Source organism: Vitis vinifera, chromosome 2 (genome assembly GCF_030704535.1).
Source record: "Vitis vinifera cultivar Pinot Noir 40024 chromosome 2, ASM3070453v1".
Classification (NCBI taxonomy): domain Eukaryota; kingdom Viridiplantae; phylum Streptophyta; class Magnoliopsida; order Vitales; family Vitaceae; genus Vitis; species Vitis vinifera.
In genome coordinates, this window is record NC_081806.1 from 7,814,001 (window position 1) to 7,836,842 (window position 22,842).

General features: G+C 37.1%; 1 protein-coding gene across 2 annotated transcripts; it reads left to right on the forward strand.

Annotated features, from left to right (window-relative positions):
- The first annotated feature begins 941 nt into the window (after window positions 1–941).
- Window positions 942–22,160, forward strand: LOC100257452 (tobamovirus multiplication protein 2B). Of its 2 annotated transcripts, XM_010665723.3 has the most exons (5): window positions 944–1,228; window positions 13,856–13,921; window positions 14,015–14,079; window positions 21,550–21,640; window positions 21,817–22,160. In XM_010665723.3, the coding sequence occupies exons 1-5, from the start codon at window positions 1,058–1,060 to the stop codon at window positions 21,853–21,855; spliced, it is 432 nt and encodes a 143-aa protein (XP_010664025.1). In that variant the 5' UTR covers window positions 944–1,057; the 3' UTR covers window positions 21,856–22,160. The 2 variants fall into 2 exon arrangements, with proteins under 2 accessions (XP_010664032.1, XP_010664025.1); XM_010665730.3 differs by lacking the exon at window positions 21,817–22,160 and having other exon boundaries at window positions 942–1,228; window positions 14,015–14,128; window positions 21,550–21,641.
- The last annotated feature ends 682 nt before the right edge of the window (window positions 22,161–22,842 follow it).

A 22,842-nucleotide genomic window follows, 5' to 3' on the forward strand; every position in this document is an offset into this window, starting at 1 on the left:
TATCTAAAAACCAGTTTAATAAAATATAAAAAAATATATTTCTTATAAAAGTCTTAACTCGATTTATGTAAGAAGTTTTTTATTTTTATTTTTTTTTATCTCTAATAGAATTTGTATATTATGAATACTTTCCTTTTTAAAATGACCATTTTAGACTTTTAATTTCCACTTCAACTTTGAACTTTAAAGACAAGCAAGAAAGACCATCCCAAAAATGGCCCTTGAAGGGGTACTATACCCAAGTTTTGAATCTAATCATATTATTAAAAATGTATTAGATGCATGTCATTTCAAACCAATTCAAGCTTTGTATGATGCAAATTTTATTTATTTCCAATTTTGTTACATTATTAATATAAATAGTTCTTAGATGTTACTTCATACAATTTAAAAAATCATTAAAACCTATCTTTTAAAAACATCTTATTCTCATAATAACTATTTAAAAAATCATTTTCTATTTTTTGAGTTTGAAAATTTATTTTTAAGAACAAAGAAACTACGGGAAAAAACTCGTTTTCACATATTTATGTGAAAATGATTACAAAATATAAATTATTTAAAAATAATTTAAAAGTCCATTTGACAGTAATTTTAGAAAATATTTTTAATATTTATAATACTTGAAAATTTTTATCATTAAAATATTAAAAATGATAAAAATATTTTTTATATTCACTCCTAAACGGTTCTAAATTTTATATACTAAAATGGTTAAAGATGGCATTTAAGATGATTAAAGATAATTATTTTTAAATAGATGTTTCAAAATTTTATTTTATAGTCAAGTTTTTATTTTATGGTTTTTTTTAAGGAGGGTATGAAAAGACACTTCTCCTAAAACTATTTTTAGAAAGAACCCAAATCTCGAAAATATTTTCCAAATTGGCCATTCAGTTTTCCAATTTTCTTGTTATTTTGGGTCGTTTGCGGTTTGCCCATAACTTATTTGAGATTTGGGCTGGATTAAAATTTTGAGACGACATCTATCCGGGGCGACATTTGGATCGTCCCTTTTCTTTAGTATGTGTCTTTGTGCAAAACAAGTACAGGAGCAATGGCCTCAGCTTCACGTTCGTCTACAACCCCAACCGGCGGCAGCGCCAGCGCCGGAAGAGGGTCAGCAAGGGAAAGCACAGTCAAAGCCACAATGGCCGATCAAATATCTCAGTCCGTTCAATCCACCTCCAATCTCCTTCACCTCATGCAACAATCCTCTCCTTCCCATGTAACCTCTCCTTTCTCTCGGGTTATCGCTTTCTTTTTCTCTATGAATATGTGTATTTGGTTTTTTTTATGATAATTTTTTTTTGTTCATTTCGGCCTTAATTTCCATGTAAAGCATAAATCCTACTCTTTATCTCGCTGTTCATGGTGTGAGTTGAACAGATTTTGTTAATGCTGTTGCTTGATTATAAGGAAGATGATGGAAGTTTAGTTCTGCATATGTTGGCAATACGCAAATGGGCCTGTTTAGTATTTGATAACAACTCAATATTGCCTTTGGGTTCTTATTAGGTTTAGGGTAAATCCAACTCTTTATTTCATAATTGATGGTGTGATTTGTCCAGTTTTCATTATTGGTTTTCGGTGATTATCGGAAAGAACATGGAAGTGTGCTGCTATAGGAATTGGGAATGTTTTTCAAGTTGGGTATTGACTAGGCTTATGGTTTAGATGAAAGTTTGGGAGGTTGATTATTATGTAGATCAAATATCATTTTGGTGAATAGGACTGGTGTTCTGAAGTGAAAACATTTCAATTATTGAGGCATTTAGTGCATTATGACTGTAGAAGAGTTAGGGTTTCTTGCTTCCCCCTCCTAGGTGGAATGTGACTTAGGCGCATTAAGGCTTGGAGAGCAGCCCCTACTTGCATCTTCTGGACACTTTGGAAGGAAAGAAATAGGAGATTTTTTGATAATGCGGAATTGTCGGATCAAAGGCTAAAAAGTTTATTCCTAAACAATTTCTGTATGTGGCTTAGGGTGTATATAGGTGGGGGATATACAAATTTGATTGATTTCATAGAGTGGTTGGGCATTGGGTGAGGGAGGGAGCATTTTTTGTACCCTCCTTTCTACTTTTTGCTTGTTTTACTTGTTTACGGCCTGTATACTCTTGCGCTCTTTTTGCACTTTTTTTAATACAATTTCTTACTTATCAAAAAAAAAAAAAAATGTGTGTGTGTGTGTATTCACAAGTGTTGAATAAAAGAGGTTGCAGGCCAAGTAATGCAGAAGTACATGATCATTCAAAGAATCAAATAAAAGAAAAAACGGCTCCAGATGAGCCCTAGGCTAAGTCCAATAGATGTTTAAAATTCTAGAAAAGAAGTCTTTCACTGCCCATAAATTTACTCAATGATAGAAATGGGTTAAGTAATAGATTTTTTGGCTGCAACTCCAGTCACTCTTGACCTTCAAATCTTCATTGGTTTTGTCCTTCCATAAACTACATATGAACTAGTGAAAGTATCCTTACTAACAAAGGCAACAGCCAAGAAATGCCAAAGGTGTAAGACAACAATAATCACAAACTTTGAGTCACTATACAATGGATGAGAATGTGACTAGCCGATTCCTCATCATGTTATACATACATGATACAACTGCTAAATCACTAATGTCACTTCTCATGAAAGAGAAAAAAGAAGAAACAAAAAATGAAAATCAGCCTTGGAAGAAGCAACAGATGCCCATACCATTGTGGATGGAAAAGAAATGCTAGAATTCAAACTTAGAGCCTTATAATAGGATTTGATAGAGCGACAACCTTTCTTTGAACAATATCTGAAACTAATGAAAAAGTGAAACTTTGTGGAAATTTGATGCGGCAAGCCGTTTGCTAAAATTTTCCAAAATATGCTTGTCTTAAATGTCAAATGGTGTTAGAATGTTGTAACTATGGATAATGTACCTTTGATGTAAACACAAATGGAAATTGAAAACTAAAAGTAGAAGAAACCAACAAAAACAAAACTAAATGAAACTCTGAAAAATGTGCCAGTACACTACACACCTATTGGTAAAATATAAAGGAGACATGGTCAAATGTGTAGAAACTCCTATCATACCCAATTATCTTCATTGGATATGTTAAAAAGATTTCAGTGGTTTCACAAATGTTTGTTTAAGATATTATGCTATGTATTTAAATAATGATATGAAAACTGGGAGAAAATAACCCTTTGAATTGGAGTCTAGAAAACAAATATGAAGTTAAATAAAGTTGATTGAAACATAAGACTGTAAGTGGAACTGAAAAGATTTATTCTAGGAAAGTGCTGTAAAAGAACAAAATAATTTGTGAAACCTTACTTGTCATATTTGTAAAATGCTGTTGGCACATAATTATATATATTTTTATAACTTTATATACAAAAGAGTCAAGTGTGTGCTTTATATTTTTTTTCTTTATAGTACTTAAAATGTTAATACATTTTTTTTATTACTCTCTTCCATATTGAAGAAGGATTTAATTAATATAACTTTATTAGAATTTGAAGGGACTTGGTTACTTTTTCATTTGAGGGTTTTGTGCTTAGTGTATAGGATTTTACCTCTTGCTTATTCTAAAGCTAGTGGAGAAAGGGAAGAAACAGGTGGTGGTCCTATATGGGATTATTGGGCTCCCATCAAAAGGGAAGGGGAAGATATTTTTAGTGATCATTGACTAATGAGCAATGATAATTGTAAGGCCTGGAACACTTAATTACATTTGGTCTTATAACTGTTAATGAACTGATGGAATGGTCAATGTATCAAATCAATGCTTTCATATCTTGCAACATTCCTAGAATGCTTTTGCGGAGGGAAGACAAATTCTAGATGCTTCTTTGATAACTAATGAGGCTATCAACTCGTTGTTGAAGGGGAATGCTTGTGGTGTAATTTGTAAGCTGGATATAGAGAAGGCCTCCGATAATGCCAATTGGAATTTTCTTCTTTTGGTTCTTAACAAGATGGGGTTTAGTGATAAGTGGATTAGGTGGATTAAGTGGTGTATTTCTTTTGTGAGCTTCTGAATCCTTGTTAATGGCTCCCCAATGGGTTTCTTTTGTAGCTCTCAGGGTTTGAGCCAGGGGGGCCCTCTCTTGCCCTACTTATTTGTGATTTTCATGGAGGCTCTCAGTTGTTTGCTCAAGAGGGCTAAGATTGGTGGTTTTTTGTTAGGGTGGAGAGTGAGTGGTAGAGATGGGTAGGGGGTGGAGGTCTCTCATATGTTGTTTACTGATGACACTTTAGTTTTTTGTGAGCCCTCTCATGATCAGTTAACCTACTTGTATTGGTTGCTCATGTGGTTTGAGGCCATTTTAGGGTTAAAAGTTAATCTAGAAAAGAGTGAGCTAATTCTATTGGGGAGTGTGGAGAATGTAGAGGAGCTGACTCAAGAGTTTGGGTGTAAGGTTGGTGTCCTTCCCTCTTCTTATTTGGGCCTTTCGTTAGGTTCTCCTTTTAAGTCTTTGGGACAATGTGGAGGAGAGGTTACGCAAAAGACTAACTTTGTGGAAAAGACGGTACATTTCTAAAGGCAGGAGACTCACTTTAATCCGTAGCACTCTTTCCAGTATGCCTATTTATTTTATATCCCTCTTTTGTACCCCGAGGACAATCAGGTTGAGGCTAGAGCAAATCTAAAAGGATTTCCTTTAGGAAGGAGGGGCTCTTGAGTGGAAACCCCTTTTGGTTCAATAGGCCATTATCTATTTAAGTAAAAACAAGGGAGGGTTGAGGGTGAGATGCTTGTTGACCCTCAATAGAGCATTGTTGTGCAAGTGGAGTTGGCGTTATGCTGCAAATACGAGGGCTTTTTGGCAAAAAGTCATTAGCGGAAAATACAGGGAAGAGGATGGTGGGTGGAGATCCTGTGAAGTGAGAGATGGTATGAGGTTGGTCTCTAGAAAGCCATAAGGAAGGAATGTGACTTTTTGGGAAGTAGAGTGACTTTCTCTGTTGGTATTGGGAAGAGGGTGAGATTTTGGTTAGAAAAGTAGTGTGGAGATGAACCACTAAGGTCTTCTTTCCTTTCTTTATTTGTTTTGGCCACTTCTAACGAGGCTTGAGTGGTAGATGCTTGGGGCATTTCTTTTGATAGGGGATGTTAGGCCCCCCGCTTCTCTATGAGGCTCGATGATTGCGAGGCGGATATGGTCGAAAGGTTTTTCCTGAGATTGCAAAAATGGAGGGTGAGTAGAAATGAGGAGGATAGATTGGTGTGGGTAGGGGAAAAGAGTGGTAAATTTTTTGTTAAAGCTTTGTATAATGTTTTACAGTTGAGTGGTCCTTCGAATTTCCTAGTTGCAGTCATTTGGAATTCTTGGGTGCCACCTAGGGTGAGCTTTTTTTCATGGGAGGCTACTTGGGATAAAGTTTTAACATTGGATCATTTAAAGAGGAGGGTGGTCAGTGGCAAACAGATGTTTTCTTTGTCATGAAGAGGAAGAATCGATTGATCACATTCTCATTCATTTTGATAAGACTTAAGTTGTTTGGCATCTTCTGTTTTCTTTATTTGGTGTGTCTTGGGTGCTGCCCTCTTCAGTGAGAGAGTTGCTCTCAAGTTGGCAAGGGTCCATGGTGGGTAGGAAAAGAAAAACGGTTTGGCGGGCTGCTCCGCTGTGTCTATTTTGGATGATTTGGAAAGAAAGGAATGAGAGGGCATTCGATAACAAAGAGCTGCCTGTTCAAAGAATTAAACTTGCTTTTCTTAGTAATCTTTAGGCATAATCCAATTTGTTTATAGTTCTAGGTTCTTTTTGTATTGTAGATTTTGTGGATTGGTTAAGGGCTCGATGAGGGGTGTTGTTTTTTGTTAGTTCCTCTTTCTTTTTTGGTGGCGCTGTTAGGCACCCTTAGTATACTTCCTTTGTGTACTTTGGGGTGCTTTTTTGGCGTCTCTCTTCATAATACACATTTTCTTTTTACCTATCAAAAAAAATATCTTGCGACACTTTTCTTAAGTTATGATTTTGAGATTTTGTACTACACCCTCAGGCTTAACTTAGGGGGGCAGGAGGTTGGGGTGGTGGTTGAAGGTTCCAAGTTCGATTCCATATAACATCAAAAAGGCAGTTACCTACCAAAAGAATTTTATGTACACTTTTACAAATTTCATTCTTTCAATATGGGATGTTTTTATATGCATAAGTTTTCCTAGTTATTTGAATGAATCTCAGGTCATGTTTTGGAACTCCCATCGATGGGGAACCGTTTTGTTTTACCTTATACAACATTTGAAGGTAATCCAGAATGAGGTTATAAATGAAAAGGGAACCTACACACTGTTTTTGGGAGGATTTCTCATCCTTCCTTTGTACCTTTTGATCCTTATTTAATATATTACTCTGTTGTTTCTCATAAAAAAAAAAAAAAAAAAAAAGAAAAGAAAAGAAAAGAAAAGAAAAGAAAAGAAAAGGGAACCTACACAATGCTTGATTCTAAAGTGCTTTGGGTTTCATGAAATGATGTTCTTTTTGTTTCCCTATCATTTGTATGATATGCCAAGATATTGTATAGGAAATCAACTTTTACTTGGTGTCAAAAATACCTTGTTCTTTATCTTGCTATAACAATATGAAATACACAATGTGATACACTGCTTGGAATAGAAACTGATTGTATAAGAGACAACTGCTCATATCCATCTTTTAAGGAGAATTATCATGTTGTGTCCTCTTCTTATCGTCTTATGCATTATTATTGTCATTGTTCTTATTATTCTTATTCTTCTTACTCCTTCTTGTTCTTCTTATTCTTCTTAACATCATTATTGCCATTATTGATGTTGTTTTTATATTGTTCTTATTGTTATTTTGATATTTTAAGTTTTCAAATTTTGAATAGATGAAAATATTATCAAAGCATCTAGATATGCAAAATTTGAGGGTTTTTTTATTTTTGTGTATGTGTGCCAGAAAACTTAAAGATGATTGATTTACAAGTGCTAGGACATCACAGTTGTTTTGGTCCAAAATTCCCATCCATCACCCATTATCTCTTTCAATCATTTGGTTTGTCAATATGTGTAAAGCCATGGTAAGGATCTTGAAGGTCTTTCTGGAGAGGAAGACCTTCTTGGTTAGGTTGGAAGGCGAGCACGAAGGAAATTGGTGCTCGATTACTGAGCACAGTAGAGGCTCTGTTTTTGTCTTAGGTTTTGAAAAGGATGCAGTCGGGTGGATGATCAAACATTTGACGAAAGCCATCGAAATGAAGAGTCACCTAGGATTCAACAGAAAGTTCAGGGGAAAATGCTGTGTCCACTTGATGGAAGTTGGCTTCAACTACCACGGAAAGTTCATAAGGATCTTGGAGTTTGCTACCAACAGAAAATCTTCTTTTCTGATTATTCCTGAGGGCGAGAAGGGCAGAGGATGGGAGAATATTAAAAGCGCGCTGTCTTCAATGTTGGTGGTCCCCCATTCGAATGCAGTTGAAAAAGGAAGGCAATATAGAGGGGAAAGATTTTCATACAATCACGTGGGTCCTCTGCATTGGTCATTCGCGAAAGTAGTCAGTGGAGAAGGACCAAGAGGAGGAGGCCTTGTTCCTGTTGGGAGGTGAGTGCGAGCCATGGTGTGTGAAGGCAATGATGGTAGCGTTAAATGGGTTGAGGTTGGCCGAGCGGTGGTGAGAAGCTTAGGGAAGAAAGGTGTAGTAACGATTGTACCCATCTTAGGTGGAAAAGGAGTATTTTTTGTTGAAACAACAAAGGAAGCTCTCTTTCTCCAAGATTTGAGGAATTTAAGGGTTGAGGGAAGGAATACAGTTCAGTTGCGAAGATGGTCGCTGAAGGAAAATTCGGAAATAGAGGGGAAGTTTAGAGGAGGCTGGATTGAATTTTGGGGGTTGCCATTTCATCTATGGTTTGAGGTACACCTGAAGAAAATTGTGGAGCAGTGGGGGACGGCGACTGAAATTGATTGGCAAACGTTGAAACTGTTCGATCTTAGCAAGGCGAGGGTAAGAATCGCAATGAAGGATAGGTTAGTCCTCCCAGCTTTGATCGAGGTGACAGACGGGGATTGGGTGTTTACAGTTTCCGTCGTAGTGGTCGGAGATGAAGACGGTCGAAGAGGTAGCATAAGGGGTGAGTCGACTTGGGAGGCTTTTGCATTTCAATCGGGGACAGGTGGAGGAAGGCGGGGGGAGAGAGTCAGATCAGCGGCTGGGGGAAGATGCCGTGTCGGGGAAGATAGCAGAATGAGGAAGGAGGGAGAAAGGGGTATGGCTGCGTTTCTTTCAGAGGGGACACGTGGTAAGGGTGGTCAGATTCCATTGTTGCCTAGTTTGAATTCAAATAAAACCGATGATGGGCTTGTTGGGACTGAGGAAGCGGGAGGAGTTAGGGCCAGAGGGGACGAGGCCTCCGCTGTTAAGGACTGTCGGGCCTACGAGAGGAAGGCCTAGTCATTGTCTAAGACTGGTCTAAAATATGCAAAAGTGGGCTGCAATTCCAAAGGCCCGTCGGGGTGGGGCCTAAGCCTAGGAGGAAAAAACCCAGATGAGACGGTGGTGTTGTTACGAAAGGAAGAAGATCCTTCTATAGCGGGAAAGGGGAAAACAACTTCTGTATTTCTTGAGGTTCAGTCGAGTAGTTCCATGAAGAAGAAGGTGATGTTCGGTTCAAAGAAGCTGTGGTCTACCCTTTTTCCTCCAAGCTCTGAGAGCCGACAAGGTCTTCGATGTTGTAGCGAGCCTTTATTGCACGGGAATAATCAGGCAGACAGAGAAGAGGACCCAAAGGAAGAGGCTTCCGGGGTCGATTTTCAGGCGGATCGAGGATCTAGTTCGAGTCCTCTCTTTTCTCCTCGATTTCCAAGGTTTCGGAAGAATTGTTTGGGGGAAGGGGCTTCGTCGTCAAGAAACGAAGTGACTTTGAACAAATTTTCCTCCGACGAAGACAGGGAAGGATTTTTAGGCCAAGTGGGGTCCGATTTTCGTGGCTCAGCAATCATGGTTTTGCCCTCTACGCTTGAAATAAGAGGTAAAGGGCTTAACTTTATGGGGAATTGTGGATTGTTGGTCGCGGAAAATTTGGAGGTAATCCCGTCTTCACCTATTCAGTCACCCTCGTCTTCTATACCCCCTTTTTGTGGTTTGACTTCTTCCTTTCTGAGTCCTTCTGTTCCCAATCTTCCCAGTTCAGTCTTTCAGTCTCAGTTTCCTATGGAAAATCAAGTAAACTTTGAATTTTTTTCCAAAAAAGACGACGATGGTTCTGTAGGTCAATCTTTTGTTGGCATCCCTAATCTTGTAATGGACGTGATCCAGCCTGCTTATCCATACCAGATGACCGAGAGTGTTAACCCATTTTTGCCTAAACCAATTTCGCCTAAAAAGGCCTCCAACCTGGTTACAGTTAGTCAGGGTGTTACTGCGGGCTCCCCATCGGGTGAGTTCCAAATTGAAGGACTGTCCCCCAGGAAAATAGTAAAAGTGCGTGAGGTTTTAAAGTCTCTAGATATTAAGATATTCTCCAGGAGGAAGAACAGATGCTCCATAGGTTTGTGAGACCTGTTGGAACTGGATTGGAGGATTAGGGTCTGTGAGTTTAATCCATGAAGATAATTAGTTGGAATACCAGGGGTTTGGGTTCAAGGAAAAAGCGAAGGGTGGTTAAAGATTTTTTGAGATAAGAAAAACCAGATGTAGTGGTGATTCAGGAAACAAAAAAGGCGGAGTGTGACAGAAGGTTCGTGGGTAGTGTTTGGACAGTTAGAAATAAGGAATGGGCAGCCCTTCCGGCGTGCGGGGCTTCGGGTGGGATTTTGATTATTTGAGACTCTAAAAAACTGCGTAGTGAGGAGGTGGTAATAGGTTCTTTTTCGGTCTCAGTCAAGTTCACATTGGATGGATGCGAATCGTTATGGTTATCCGTAGTTTATGGCCCAAACAACACAGTACTTAGGAAGGATTTTTGGGTGGAGCTTTCAGACATTTTTAGACTTTCTTCCCCGTGTTGGTGTGTGGGCGGCGATTTCAATGTCATAAGGAGAAGTTCAGAAAAATTGGGAGGTTTTAGTTTAACCCCAAGCATGAAGGACTTTGATGATTTTATAAGAGAATGTGAATTGATAGATTCACCTTTAAGGAGCGCACCATTCACTTGGTCAAACATGCAAGAGTATCCCGTATGCAAGAGATTAGATCGTTTTCTTTACTCAAATGAGTGAGAACAATTATTTCCTCAAAGTCTTCAAGAAGTTCTTCTTAGATGGACATTGGATCATTGTCCGATAGTCTTGGAAACCAATCTGTTCAAGTGGGGCCCAACACCGTTTAGGTTTGAGAATATGTGATTGCAACATCCTAGTTTTAAGGAGCGCTTTGGAAGTTGGTGGAGAGAGTTTCAAGGAAATGGGTGGGAAGGTCATAAATTCATGAGGAAATTACAATTCGTTAAGACCAAATTGAAAGAGTGGAATAATGCTTCTTTTGGAGAACTAAATGAAAGGAAAAAAAGTATCCTGTTTGATTTAGCTCACTTTGATACCATGGAGTAAGAAGGGGGTCTCTCCCCTGAACTTTTAGTCCAGAGAGCTTTAAGAAAAGGGGAGTTAGAGGAGTTGATTTTGAGGGAAGAAATACATTGGAGACAAAAAGTTAGGGTGAAATGGGTTAAGGAAGGGGGTTTTAACTCAATTTTTTTTTTCATAAAGTGGCTAATGGTAGGCGAAATAGGAAATATATCAAGGTGTTGGAGAATGAAAGAGGCCTAGTGTTGAATAATTCAGAGAGCATCAAAGAGGAGATCTTAAGGTATTTTGAAAAGCTCTACGCGAGCCCTTCTGAAGAGTCTTGGAGAGTTGAAGGCTTAGATTGGTCCCTTATATCTGGAGAGAGTGCGTCTAGGTTGGAATCCCTTTTTACTGAAGAAGAGATTTCTAAGGCCATTTTTCAATTGGATAGGGATAAGGCACCGGGGCCTGATGGCTTTACCATTGCAGTGTTTCAAGATTGTTGGGATGTGATCAAGGAGGATTTAGTGAGAGTGTTTGCAGAGTTTCACTGGAGCGGGATTATCAATCAAAGCACTAATGCTTCCTTCATAGTTCTGTTACCCAAAAAAAACACGTCAAAGAAAATCTCAGACTATAAACCTATTAGCTTGATCACTAGTCTTTGCAAGATAATAGCCAAAGTGTTAGCAGGGCGTCTAAGAGGGGTACTTCATGAAACTATCCATTCTACTCAAGGAGCTTTTGTTCAAGGGAGACAAATTTTGGAAGCAATTCTCATAGTCAATGAGATAGTGGATGAGAAAAGACGATCAGGGGAGGAAGGAGTTGTCTTCAAAATTGACTTTTAAAAGGCTTATGACCATGTGAGTTGGGATTTTTTGGATCATGTGTTGGAGAAGAAGGGGTTTAGTCCTAGATGGAGGAAATGGATGAGAGACTGTTTGTCCTCGGTATCTTTTGCAGTCCTAGTGGATGGAAACGCTAAAGGGTGGCTTAAGGCATCTAGAGGTTTAAGACAAGGAGACCCTTTATCCCATTTTTTGTTCACTTTAGTTGCAGATGTATTGAGCAGGATGTTATTGAGAGCAGAGGAGAGAAATGCCTTGGAGGGTTTCAGGGTGGGTAGGAACAGAATAAGGGTGTCCCATTTACAATTTGCAGATGATACCATTTTCTTTTCTAGCACTCGAGAAGAGGATATGCTGACCCTCAAGAGTGTTTTGCTAGTGTTTGGGCATATTTCTGGGCTGAAGGTTAACCTTGACAAAAGTAATATTTATGGCATTAATCTTGAACAGAATCATCTCTCTAGGTTGGCTGAGTTGCTTGATTGCAAGGCTTCGGGGTGGCCTATACTCCACCTGGGTCTTCCTCTGGGAGGGAATCCCAAGGCTTGTGGCTTTTGGGATCCTGTGATTGAGAAAATCTCGAGAAGATTAGATGGGTGGCAAAAGGCGTATTTATCTTTTGGAGGCAGGATAACTCTCATTCAATCTTGTCTCACTCATATGCCCTATTACTTCCTTTCCTTGTTTAAGATTCCCGCCTTAGTAGCAGCAAAAATCGAGAGATTGCAAAGAGATTTTTTATGGTCAAGGGTTGGGGAAGGCAAAAGAGATCATCTGGTTAGCTGGGATGTAGTGTGTAATCCGAAGGCGAAAGGGGGATTGGGATTTGGAAAGATTTCTATAAGGAATTTCACTCTCTTAGGGAAATGGTTGTGGAGATATCCTAGGGAGGGTTCAGTTCTGTGGCATCAGGTTATTTTAAGCATTTATGGTCACACTCCAATGGTTGGGATGCCAACACTATAGTCAGATGGTCATATCGTTGTCCTTGGAAGACTATTGCACAAGTCTCCCAAGAGTTTTCCAAGTTTACTCGGTTTGTGGTAGGAGATGGGGAAATAATTCGGTTCTGAGAAGACTTGTGGTGGGGGGACCAACCTTTGGGGGTCCAATGTCCAAGACTACTTAGAGTAGTCATGGATAAAAATAATCCTATTTCTTCAATTATTGGTTCTACTCGCCCCTTCTTTTGGAACTTTAACTTTCACCGTAACCTTTTTGATTCTGAGATAGAAGATTTAGAAGGCCTCATGCGGTCTCTTGATCATCTACATTTATCACCTTCGGTTCCATATATGAGATCCTAGTCTTTATCTCCTTCAGGACTTTTTACAGTTAAATCTTTCTTTCTTGCCTTATCCAAATTTTCTGGTTTGCCTCTAATTTTCCCTACTAAGTTCGTCTAAAATTCTTAAGTCCCTTTCAAAGTCAAGTCCTTTGTCTGGTTAGTGGTACATAAGAAGGAAAATACTAATGACTTGCTACAGTTGAGAAGACCCTACAAAGCATTTAGTCTCGACATTTGTAAGTTGTGCATGAAGCATGGAGAAACAGTAGATCATCTTTTTCTCCATTGCTCTTTGACAACGGGGTTGTGGCACAGATTATTTTAGTTAACAAAGACGGATTGGGTTCCCCCAAGGAGCACCTTTGACATGCTATCTACCAATTTTAACGGTTTTGGGTCTTCTAAGAGAGGGATTGTTTTATGGCAAGTTGCGTGCATCGCTTTAATTTGGGTGGTGTGGCGAGAAAGAAATGCAAGGATTTTTGAGGATAAAGCAAGGAATTTAGAGAACCTTTGGGATTCTATTCATTTCCTTGCTTCTCTTTGGGCTTTTTGTTTTAAGGTTTTTAAGGGGATTCCTCTTAACGTGTTACAACTTGATTGGTTAGCGGTGTGTAATCCCAATGGGTTGGTCTAACCTAGAGAGTTTGCTTGTTTTTACTTTGTATTTTCTTGTATTTGTTTCCTTGTAGTTTTGTTTTTTTTTGGTGCGAGGATTCCTCATTCTTCTCTTGTACATCCTTTTTATCAATATATTCCTTTGTCGTTTCTTATAAAAAATAAAAATAAAAAAAATCATTTGGAAGGATGCTATGGATAACAGAATTGAGTTGATAATGATCATTACAATTAGCAAGTTAATTGATATACCATGTTTCAAGATTATAGGATGTTATGGCTATAGCACTATTGTATTCACTGTCTTTGTCATTGTCGAAGTCCTGCTTTGGGCCCCACTTTGCTGCGCAGTTGCATCAAATGAAATAGATCGGTCGTATTCCATTTCTTTTGGTTTGTTGCTTTGATCTAATTCCATTATTCTATTTTGAGTTTAGGCTGTGAATTTTCTGTTTGTTTCTTGGATGTTTTCTTTTCATGTTCCTTTTGGTTGTCTTCTTGTCCTTAGTAACAGGATAATCCATTCTGTTATTCCAGCTTGACAATATGCCTCTGGACACTTTTTTTTTTTTTTTGATTTATTTACTATTTATTGTGAATGGTTATTCATGAATTCTATATGCTATCTAATCTGCAGGCTCAGCTAACAAAGCTCCCAAAAAACCTTTTGGCAAAAACCTCTACAATCAAGAACACAGGGCAGGTTTGTAAACTTCTGCACAAATAAAATATGGGTTGGATATCTTGACAAAAGGTTTCGATCATATAACTTTGTTTTTTGTGGCTTTTGAGGCAGCTATTGGAGCAGATGCCAAGGGTAATTTCATCCTTGGATGCACACATAGAAAGTGGATTGCAGAGGTTCTTATTTCTATTCTGTTTGGCACAACCCTGTGATTTTAGATTATAGGTATATCTGTGATAGCGTTTTAACTTCTGCTTTTAACAGTTGAAAAAGTAAAAGTAGAAGTAATTACTATTATAGTGTAATTGATTTTATGCTTGGGAACTGTATTTTAAAAATGTTCTTATTAAAAAAAGGATAAATATGACATTTTAATTACTATTATAGTGTAATTGATTTAATCCTTGGGAACTGCATTTTTTTTTTGATAGGTAATCCTTGGGAACTGTATTTTAAAAATATTTGTATTAAAAAAGGATAAATATGACATTTTGATTACTATTATATTGTAATTGATTTTATCCTTGGGAACTGTATTTAAATTTTTTTTATTAAAAAAAGGGTAAATATGACATTTTAAAAAATTCTAATTAAATAAAATTTTGCTTCCTGCCTTACGTTTGAGAAAAGCATGGGCCTACTTGCTTCTTTAAAATACGGATTAATCTCATTGGGAAGTGTGGAGCCCAGGTTAAGAGCTCTATCCAAACACTCTTAAAAATTGTGATTGGCCTTCAAACACTGCTTTTAGCATTTGAGAAGCTTTGTAAGTTTGGTTTTTTATATCCTTCAATTATATGCATTGATTACCTGCGGAAAGCTACTCCCATTTGACTGGAGACATTTTGAACTGTGAATGCTAGTAGAGAAGTAGGGCCTTTGGGTTGTTATTATTATTTTTTTTTGATAGATTGTCCTTTCAGTTGTTAATATTCTATTTAATTTCTTTTTCTTGTTCCTTCTATTTAATTAATGCTGGTTTTTAGATTCTCCTTGAAAATATGGAATGATTGACGTAGAAGGTGAATACCTATACACATGAAACACATCATTACGCACACACACATGAAAACAAAAAGTTAAATACTTCATCACCTAAAAATGGACCATTATCATGAAATGAGAGGAAGTATACAAAGTTTACATAGAATATGTAGGCTTTACTATAATGCACCCACCTTGCCATAGATCAGGATGGACCAATCAAAACTAAAGGGGAAAATAAAGTTCAAGGTTCCCTGTAAATAAATTTTAGTGGTGCTGTTAATTGTCATGCTAGTAAAGGCACTATACTTGATGGTTGATATTGAGTCCAGTCTACTTCTTTACCTTCCTTGCCACTCTCACCTCTTTAGCTTCAATAGTTTGGAACCTAAAGCTTTCTTGATGGTCATTGAGTGGGGAACATCATTCCCTTTATAGACATGTGATACTGATTGTCTTATTTTAAAATAGGAAATAAATACAAGTAATTGTGTAAGATAACAAATACTGATAAGTGATAACTTATTTTGTTAAGGCATGAAATACATAATGTTATGTGTTTAAATTTACCTAAAGATTAAACAAGCTAATCTTTTATTAAACTCATCAATTGGAAGAAACTTATAATTTTCTGAACACTTATGCGCATCAATGGTTGGTTTATGCTTATCAGTTCATTGTCTGACATCTATCAACTTTAGTAACGAACATATCAACCCTCATCTACTTCTAGAGAGTATTCAAGAATTTGGGCTGTGCATTACCAAGTTTTGCGCATGTGTGTTCTGTCTACACTTCTTATAAACTAAAAATTGCTAGAAGTAATCTTAAAAAGTTTTTTACCCATTGTTGTTACATATTTGCACTAAATTTTTGTAATTATGTTGGGAAAAGAATATAAAAAATATTAAGGGTCCGTGGCTCACATATTCTCATTATGGTACTTTATGAAAATGTACCACTGAATGAAGGAAAAGGGTTTCTTTAGGTTTTTAGCTTTGCTTCTTGTAAATCTGAAAAGCTATAAATATGCATTTATTAATGCATCAACATTACATATGGTGATCAAATAAATTAATCCATTTAGAAACCACACATCTGCAAATAAATATGCAGTTATTAATGCATCAACATTACATAAATGTGATTCAATAAATTAATCTATTTAGAAACCACACATCTACAAGATAAAATCTATCATTTGAGGACATTATCAAATTGGGTGAAACTCCTTGGAAGTTACCAAGGTATACTTGAGGATTCTTCCTAGTTCACACTCGTGCCAATATATGTGTTTCAGCATTTGCTGATGCCAATTTACAAACATAAGACACAAAAAAGATACTCTCATCCTTCTTAGATCTCAACCAATCAATGAAGTCCACCGGGACACTGAGTAGTCACCTATGAACACTCTAACCCATCCTAAGAAGTTATACATAAAATATTGTTTGATCGTTCCCAGAGTCAATTAAAGAGGCGTTATTCAGTTGGAGAGGCTCTTTTGTAGGGAAAAAAAGGAAAAAGATTTGGAATTCCATCCCGTCGTGTATTTTTTGGACGGTATGGAAGGAAAGGAATAGATTAACTTTTAGAGGAGGTTCTTTAGCTATACAGAAACTTAAGAATCCTTTTGTATGTAACTTGTGGAGTTGGGCTAGGGTGCATATTGGAGAGGAGTCCTCTTCGGTCTTAGGCTTTTTGGAGTGGCTAGCGGCCACTTAAGGGTGGGTGAGGTTGCTTATTTTTTGTGTTCTTGTTTTAGGCTGATTTGTATACTCCTTGTATGCTTTGTGGCCTTTGCCCTTTAATATATTTGTGATTATCTATCAAAAAAAAAGAAGAAAAAAGATTGTTTGATCGTTTAATCTGCATTTTCAATGTTTTTAAAAGCTTTCTTATTCCTCTCATTCCATATAGTCTAACACGCTTTCTTATTCCTCTCATTTCATATAGTCTAACACGAAGGAGCTGCTTTTCAAGGTCTCTTCCTCTTTTTCCTGACAAAGGATCCATGCCAACCCAAAAATATGCTTCTAACAGAGGAAAGCATCACATTTTATTCCACAGAGAGTATAAATGAGTTGCCACAAGATGACTACCTTTGTGTAATGGAGAAGGATGTGATCAACTCGTTCTTTTTCTTGTTTGTAAAGATAATAGCAGTCCGACGATGTCCATTTCCTCATTTAGAGTTGGTCTAACGTTAAGATCCTTGCCAAGTTGCTTCCAAAAAAAAAAAAACACCTCACCCTCGACAAAACCTAAGAATTCTAAACCATGCTCAAAGGAAAAACTTCCATTCTTATGTTGGACAAAGATGGGCAGAGAGATTTAATTAAGAAATTACCACTTTTTGAACTCAACAAGAAGATATTGTCTGCTACTTCTTTACCAATAGGTTGATCATGCAGTCTCCTAAAGAAAGTCTCTACTTGCTCGAGCTCTTGGTCATGGATATGTCTTGAGAAGTGGGGTTCGGGCAACCCCCCTCACCTTCTTGCTCTCATATCTCAACTAACCAAGTATCTTCAGCAGAGGCTATAGATAGCAGCTTGGGAAAGGACTCATCGAGTGATGAGTTGCCACACCACCTATCCTTCCAAAATTCCACCCTTTGTCTATTGTCTGCCTTAAATTTAAAACTCGTTACACTACTAACAACCTCCCACCCATTTTGGATTGCCTTACACAAACTCGATCCATAACCTTCTCTTACTCCTCTTGAGCACTATTTCTCAACTTCCTCCCTATACTTTCCTACAGTCAGCCACTTCTAAAGTGAATACCCCTTAATGGCAAATCTCCAACACCATTTGTTGAGTAAGGCCTTACTTGATATAGAAAGACTTTTGATACCTAGGCTCCTGTTTCTCTCGTCCCTACAAACTGTTGACCAACTCAACAAGTGCGGTTTACTCTCAAGGGCACCTCCCCCTTGAAGGAAATCCTTTTGAAACTTTTCAATTCTTAGGCTAACCTTTCTAGGGATGACAAATAAGGACATGAAGTATAATGACTAGCTTGATAAATTAATTTTTATTAGAGTTAGCCTTCTTTTTTTTTTATAGGTAATGTCTCTTCCATATGGTAAGTCGTTTCTAAAATCTTTCCTCCCCACATCCCAACCTTGGAGCGATGTAAAGTTTGCACCCAATGATAGGCCTAAATAAATGGAGGGGAGGGAATCCACTTGATAGCGCAAAACATCAGTCGATTCCTTCACCTTCTCTAACCATTGGGATCGATTGATTTTTCTCCAAATTGATTTTTAAACTTGAGATTGCTTAAACCACATGAAAGACCAACTCAAGTACTTGAATTGGTCCTGATTGATGTCACAAAGGATAAGACTATCATCAACAAATAACAAATGGGGAAACCTCTATACCTCTTCCACTAACTGTGAAACCCTTGATGATTCTAATGAAGCCCCCCTCTCTTGCCCTATTCAGAATGCTTGAGAGTGCTTGCATAGCCAAGATAAAGATGTACGAGGAAAAACTTGATGGGGTCCCATTACCTAAGATAGAGAAGTGAGCTATAGTGATGCACCACTTAATATATTGAATCGACTTGGAACCAAATCCCATTTGTTCCAAAACCACTACTAAAATACCCAAATTGACATGGTCATTTATCTTCTTGATATCCAGTTCCCCATTAATGGAACTCTTCAACCTTGAGGCAATGGCTTCATTCGCTGTAAGTACCATGTCCCAAATTTAACGTCCTTCTGAACTGCACCTTAAAAGAATGGTTTTCCCCCAAGTTTAGGATGTTGGTTGCAAGTTATAAAATTTATAAAATTCCCAATGAGCCGGGTGTCGAAATACAAGGAATCAATTGTAGCAAAATTGGTTGAAAAGATGGGACAATTGATACTTCAAAATAGGTGATTTTGGTTCAGAAGATAAACTGCTTAAATGATTGAATTCAAAAACAATAAATGAAAGATTAGGGCTTCAGGTACTTTGGTGAAATTCCCTAAGTAATAATTTTAGGCTCACTTTGTCTTTCAATTTCTTCTTAAATGGAATCTCTCAATAATTTTTTAAATTAATTTTACCAAAGTTGCTAATTCAAGATAGTATTATGAATTAAAAGCCCATGCTTAAGCACTCCTAATCCATACAAGTGTTCAACAATCTGGAAATTAATTTAACAAATATTCAATCACTGAAATGTTCAATTCAAGAGTTGATTGAATGTCAATTAGAGCATGAAATTTAACCTAGAAGAATTCCAACAAAAAAGGTTTTTCACCTTACTTAAACTCTAGGCAATCATATTGTAAAAGAAACTCATTATGAAAATTCCAATAAATGAAATATTAAGAAAACTATTTGAATAAGAAAATGGAGATGAAAGATTAACTGCGAATTAGAGTTTGTACATTTATAAACCAAACTAGATAGAAGATCATATTCCAAACTAAATTGTTCTTGAAATAAAAAAACCATTCATAAAAATACCCTGTTTCTGAAAAACTTCAACATTCCTCTTCTGCTCTCATGTGGCTTGCAAAAAGGTCCTCATAAATTCCTCCAAAGCTAATATTTATACTTGGTTGAAAACCCTAAGATTCTGGGACAAGTGGCAACATGATATGTAATCCAAGATGATCAAATGACTTTAACAACGGGTGAGGAAGAGGTAATTGTGCACCCAACAGAGGGGCTGTGCCATTCCTAGGGTGCGGCATTGGATTCATTTTTTTGTCTTCAACCAACTTGGTTAGTGATGCAGTGGGAACTCCTACCTTTAGTGTGCACAAACCTTAGGTTTTTGAGGCTTTTTGCTTTTCAAAAATCTTTGGTTATCCTTCATTATCAATTAGGCATCCTTTACCATCTTTTCACAGAAAACCACTAAAAACACCAAAAAATACGTTAAATTACCAAGAAAACTAAGTTGACTAAAATAGATGACTAATGGTTATGATTTGCCCAAAAAATAACTTAAAATGGACTTAATTATTCGCATGAAAATAGCAATTCTTGGTGCAAATCACATTCCCCAACCTACCCATTGCTAGTCCCTTATCAATCCTGGTAAGGAAAAGAATCAAGAGAAATAAAGGAACAATGAAGATACTATCAATTTCATGTGTTACACAACTCCAAAATAAATATCTTATGATCAATAATACAAATTTTCCACTTCGATCCCCTTAAGTGATGAAACTCAATTCAGATACCACCACTAACCACTGGGTAATAGAATAATCACATAGGATATCATGTTTATAAACTCTTCCCTCAACCAACCATATTAGATTTTTCCTACTCAGTTTTTGGATTTCCCTTAATGTGTTAACTTAGCTAGCAATTAAAAGTAACTATGTTGGCCTTTGATTCCTAACTGTCATACACTAAACATTAGGTTTTAATAATTCAGACTGAAATCGGATATATCTTTCTCAGTTGATTTTTTTTTTCTTTTTTCTTTTTTCTTTTTCAGAAATCGATGTAGCTTTCTGACCCATGTAGCGTGGTAATGGGCATCAAGGTCAATGACTCCCAACAAGTTGACTTAGGGCATTAGGGTTGAATAGCTTCCTTAGGGAATTTCACCAAAGTACCTGAAGCCAAAATCTTAGGGAATTTCAGACCCAATCTCTATTTCAACTAAAATAGCCCCATTTCTACGTGAACACCCGATGTTTCTTGAGGTGAGGGAGTTCGGTTACTAGGGGGAACTCTTGTAGATTTTTTTTTAATTTTTTTTTTTTTCAAAATACCAAACTTGAAAGCAAACCCCATAACAATCTTAAAGATGTATTGCCCATTACTTTATTATGTTCAAATTTGATTTTTAAGACCCTTAAAAATGTATTCCCCATTACTTTATTATGTTCAAATTTGGTTTTTATGACCCTTAACCTACCCAAAATTGCCAGACACACCGTGTGTGAGTCAAGGAAGCACAAGAAATCTCTTATAAGGCACTAGCTTGTGAGTTTTAGAGTTGAGTTCCATTATAAAGGCTCCAACTTGACAATGAATCTGTGCTGAATGCTATAGATAATGAGTTGGAATATGTCATTTATTGGACATATAAATGGCTTGGGAGGTAGACATTAATTATTGTTTCATAGCATTCACTTTCAAGGGGACTTATAAGGACACAATGCATTAGAGAGTAGAGATCATGTACAGGTCTTAGGAACTGATCATGAATCCATTGTTCTTGCAAGTTGAAATGATGTCTACTGTGATTTTGGTTTCAGTGGAATGGATGGTCTTTATCTTTATGATAGTCTGAAGCCCTTTAATGGCTATTTAAACAATAGAATGCAGAATTGCATGTTGAGGCACTGCATTAGTTCTCACTCTCTAGATCTGATAGCCCGTGTAAATGCCTTAATTCTTCCCTTGAAGCACCCTCAAAAGTCTTATATCCGCTCACTTGCAGTCAACTGCATATCTGGTTGGAACGATATAGTTTGTTTTCTTTTCCCTAATGTCTTAACTTTGGGTTAATTGGCTCATCAATTCTGTCAGTTTTTCACATCTCAAGACTGTTATCTAGTTGCTAACTCACTAATAATCAACTGAATATTTGGCCTAACTGCATAGTCAGTTTCTAAATCTCTCAATTTTGGCCTTTTTCAGTTTCTCATTCTTGACTTTGGCTTTTTTGGGTTATGATTTTTCCAGTGTTCCACATCTCAAGACTGTCATCCAGTTGCTTGCAAACATGGAGAGCTGCCAGCTTAATCCTATGTCAGAAGCTCATCTCCCTGAAAAGGTAACACAGCACATGCATACACAATCTCTATCACTCGTCTTTCTGTGCCCCAAAGACAAGTATCATTCATGTCTAAAAGTTGGCAAAGATCTTTTCACACTTAAGTTGTTTCCAAGCAATCTCCATCAAAAAATAGTTTTGGTGAATTTTCCTTGATTCATTTCCTTTTTTCCCAGGAGCCCGAACTAACAAGCCAACCCTCAGAGCCAAGCTAGCAGACCAACCTCCGGATCCATCCTGTTGAAGGCCTAAAATAGCAGCAAGTAGGTGAAGACATACAATTTGGTCATGCCAAACTCATATAATTCACTCAGGTAACTCCAGGCCTCCTAAGCATTGTCGATTATTGCTCCAACTCCTTGTACATTGAACATAGCAAGAGAACATCCCATCATCCTGCCGCTTTCAAGCGTGTGAAACACGATTATCTTTTTCCTTTTTAGAGTACGGGCAGAACCTAATCTAAGTGTAAACAGATCATCTTATTAATTCAAGGTCTATCCTCTTAAACACTCTCAAACTTGTTGTCCCCAAGCATGAATCATGTAGCTATGTACTTTCTTTCTCATCTCACATGTGGTATGCAGAAGGCCTGGTCCAAATTAGCTGCCTTGGTAGGACCACTCTACTGCTGGCCCCAAGCTATTTCTTCCAAACTTTTTTCTACACCTTTTGAAAGCAATGAAGAAATTATCTCTTGGGTTGGTAGTGGGTGCATACAATGGCACTCACATTGACTAAAATAGATTCTGGATTTGATGTGGATGTGAATGCGAATGCAAATGAGAATTTGAATTTGAATGTGAATGTGAGAATTTAAACCGTGGTGACTATGCATTTGGGTCCTACCTGTAATTCTATGTTGAAGAAACAAATTAGGACTAGGACTCCTCATCCAATAAGAATTTAAGACACTATAAAGTCACGTTTGAAATGCTATTACTACTTGATAGGATTTTTATTCATCTTTTCCATATCTCGCCTGATTTTTTTCCTTTTTCAAGTGCCAAAACTATCTTATATGATAATTAATAAATTACAAAAAAACCCTTTATAGAAAAAAATCAATTTGCATAAAAAAGAAGAAGAAAAAAGCCATCCTCTTTGATAGTGTCATGCTGCCAATTTGCTTTAAATATTGGATAATTTAACATTTAGGGTCATACCATATATGCCCAATTATTTTTTTGAACAATTTTCTT

Bases quoted from the DNA above. Each gene is read 5' to 3' on its own strand.
- LOC100257452 (XM_010665723.3), top strand. From the start codon at position 1,058: ATGGCCTCAGCTTCACGTTCGTCTACAACCCCAACCGGCGGCAGCGCC. The intron at 1,229-13,855 runs GTAACCTCTCCT...TCTAATCTGCAG, and splicing joins AACAATCCTCTCCTTCCCAT to GCTCAGCTAACAAAGCTCCC. The intron at 13,922-14,014 runs GTTTGTAAACTT...CTTTTGAGGCAG, and splicing joins CAATCAAGAACACAGGGCAG to CTATTGGAGCAGATGCCAAG.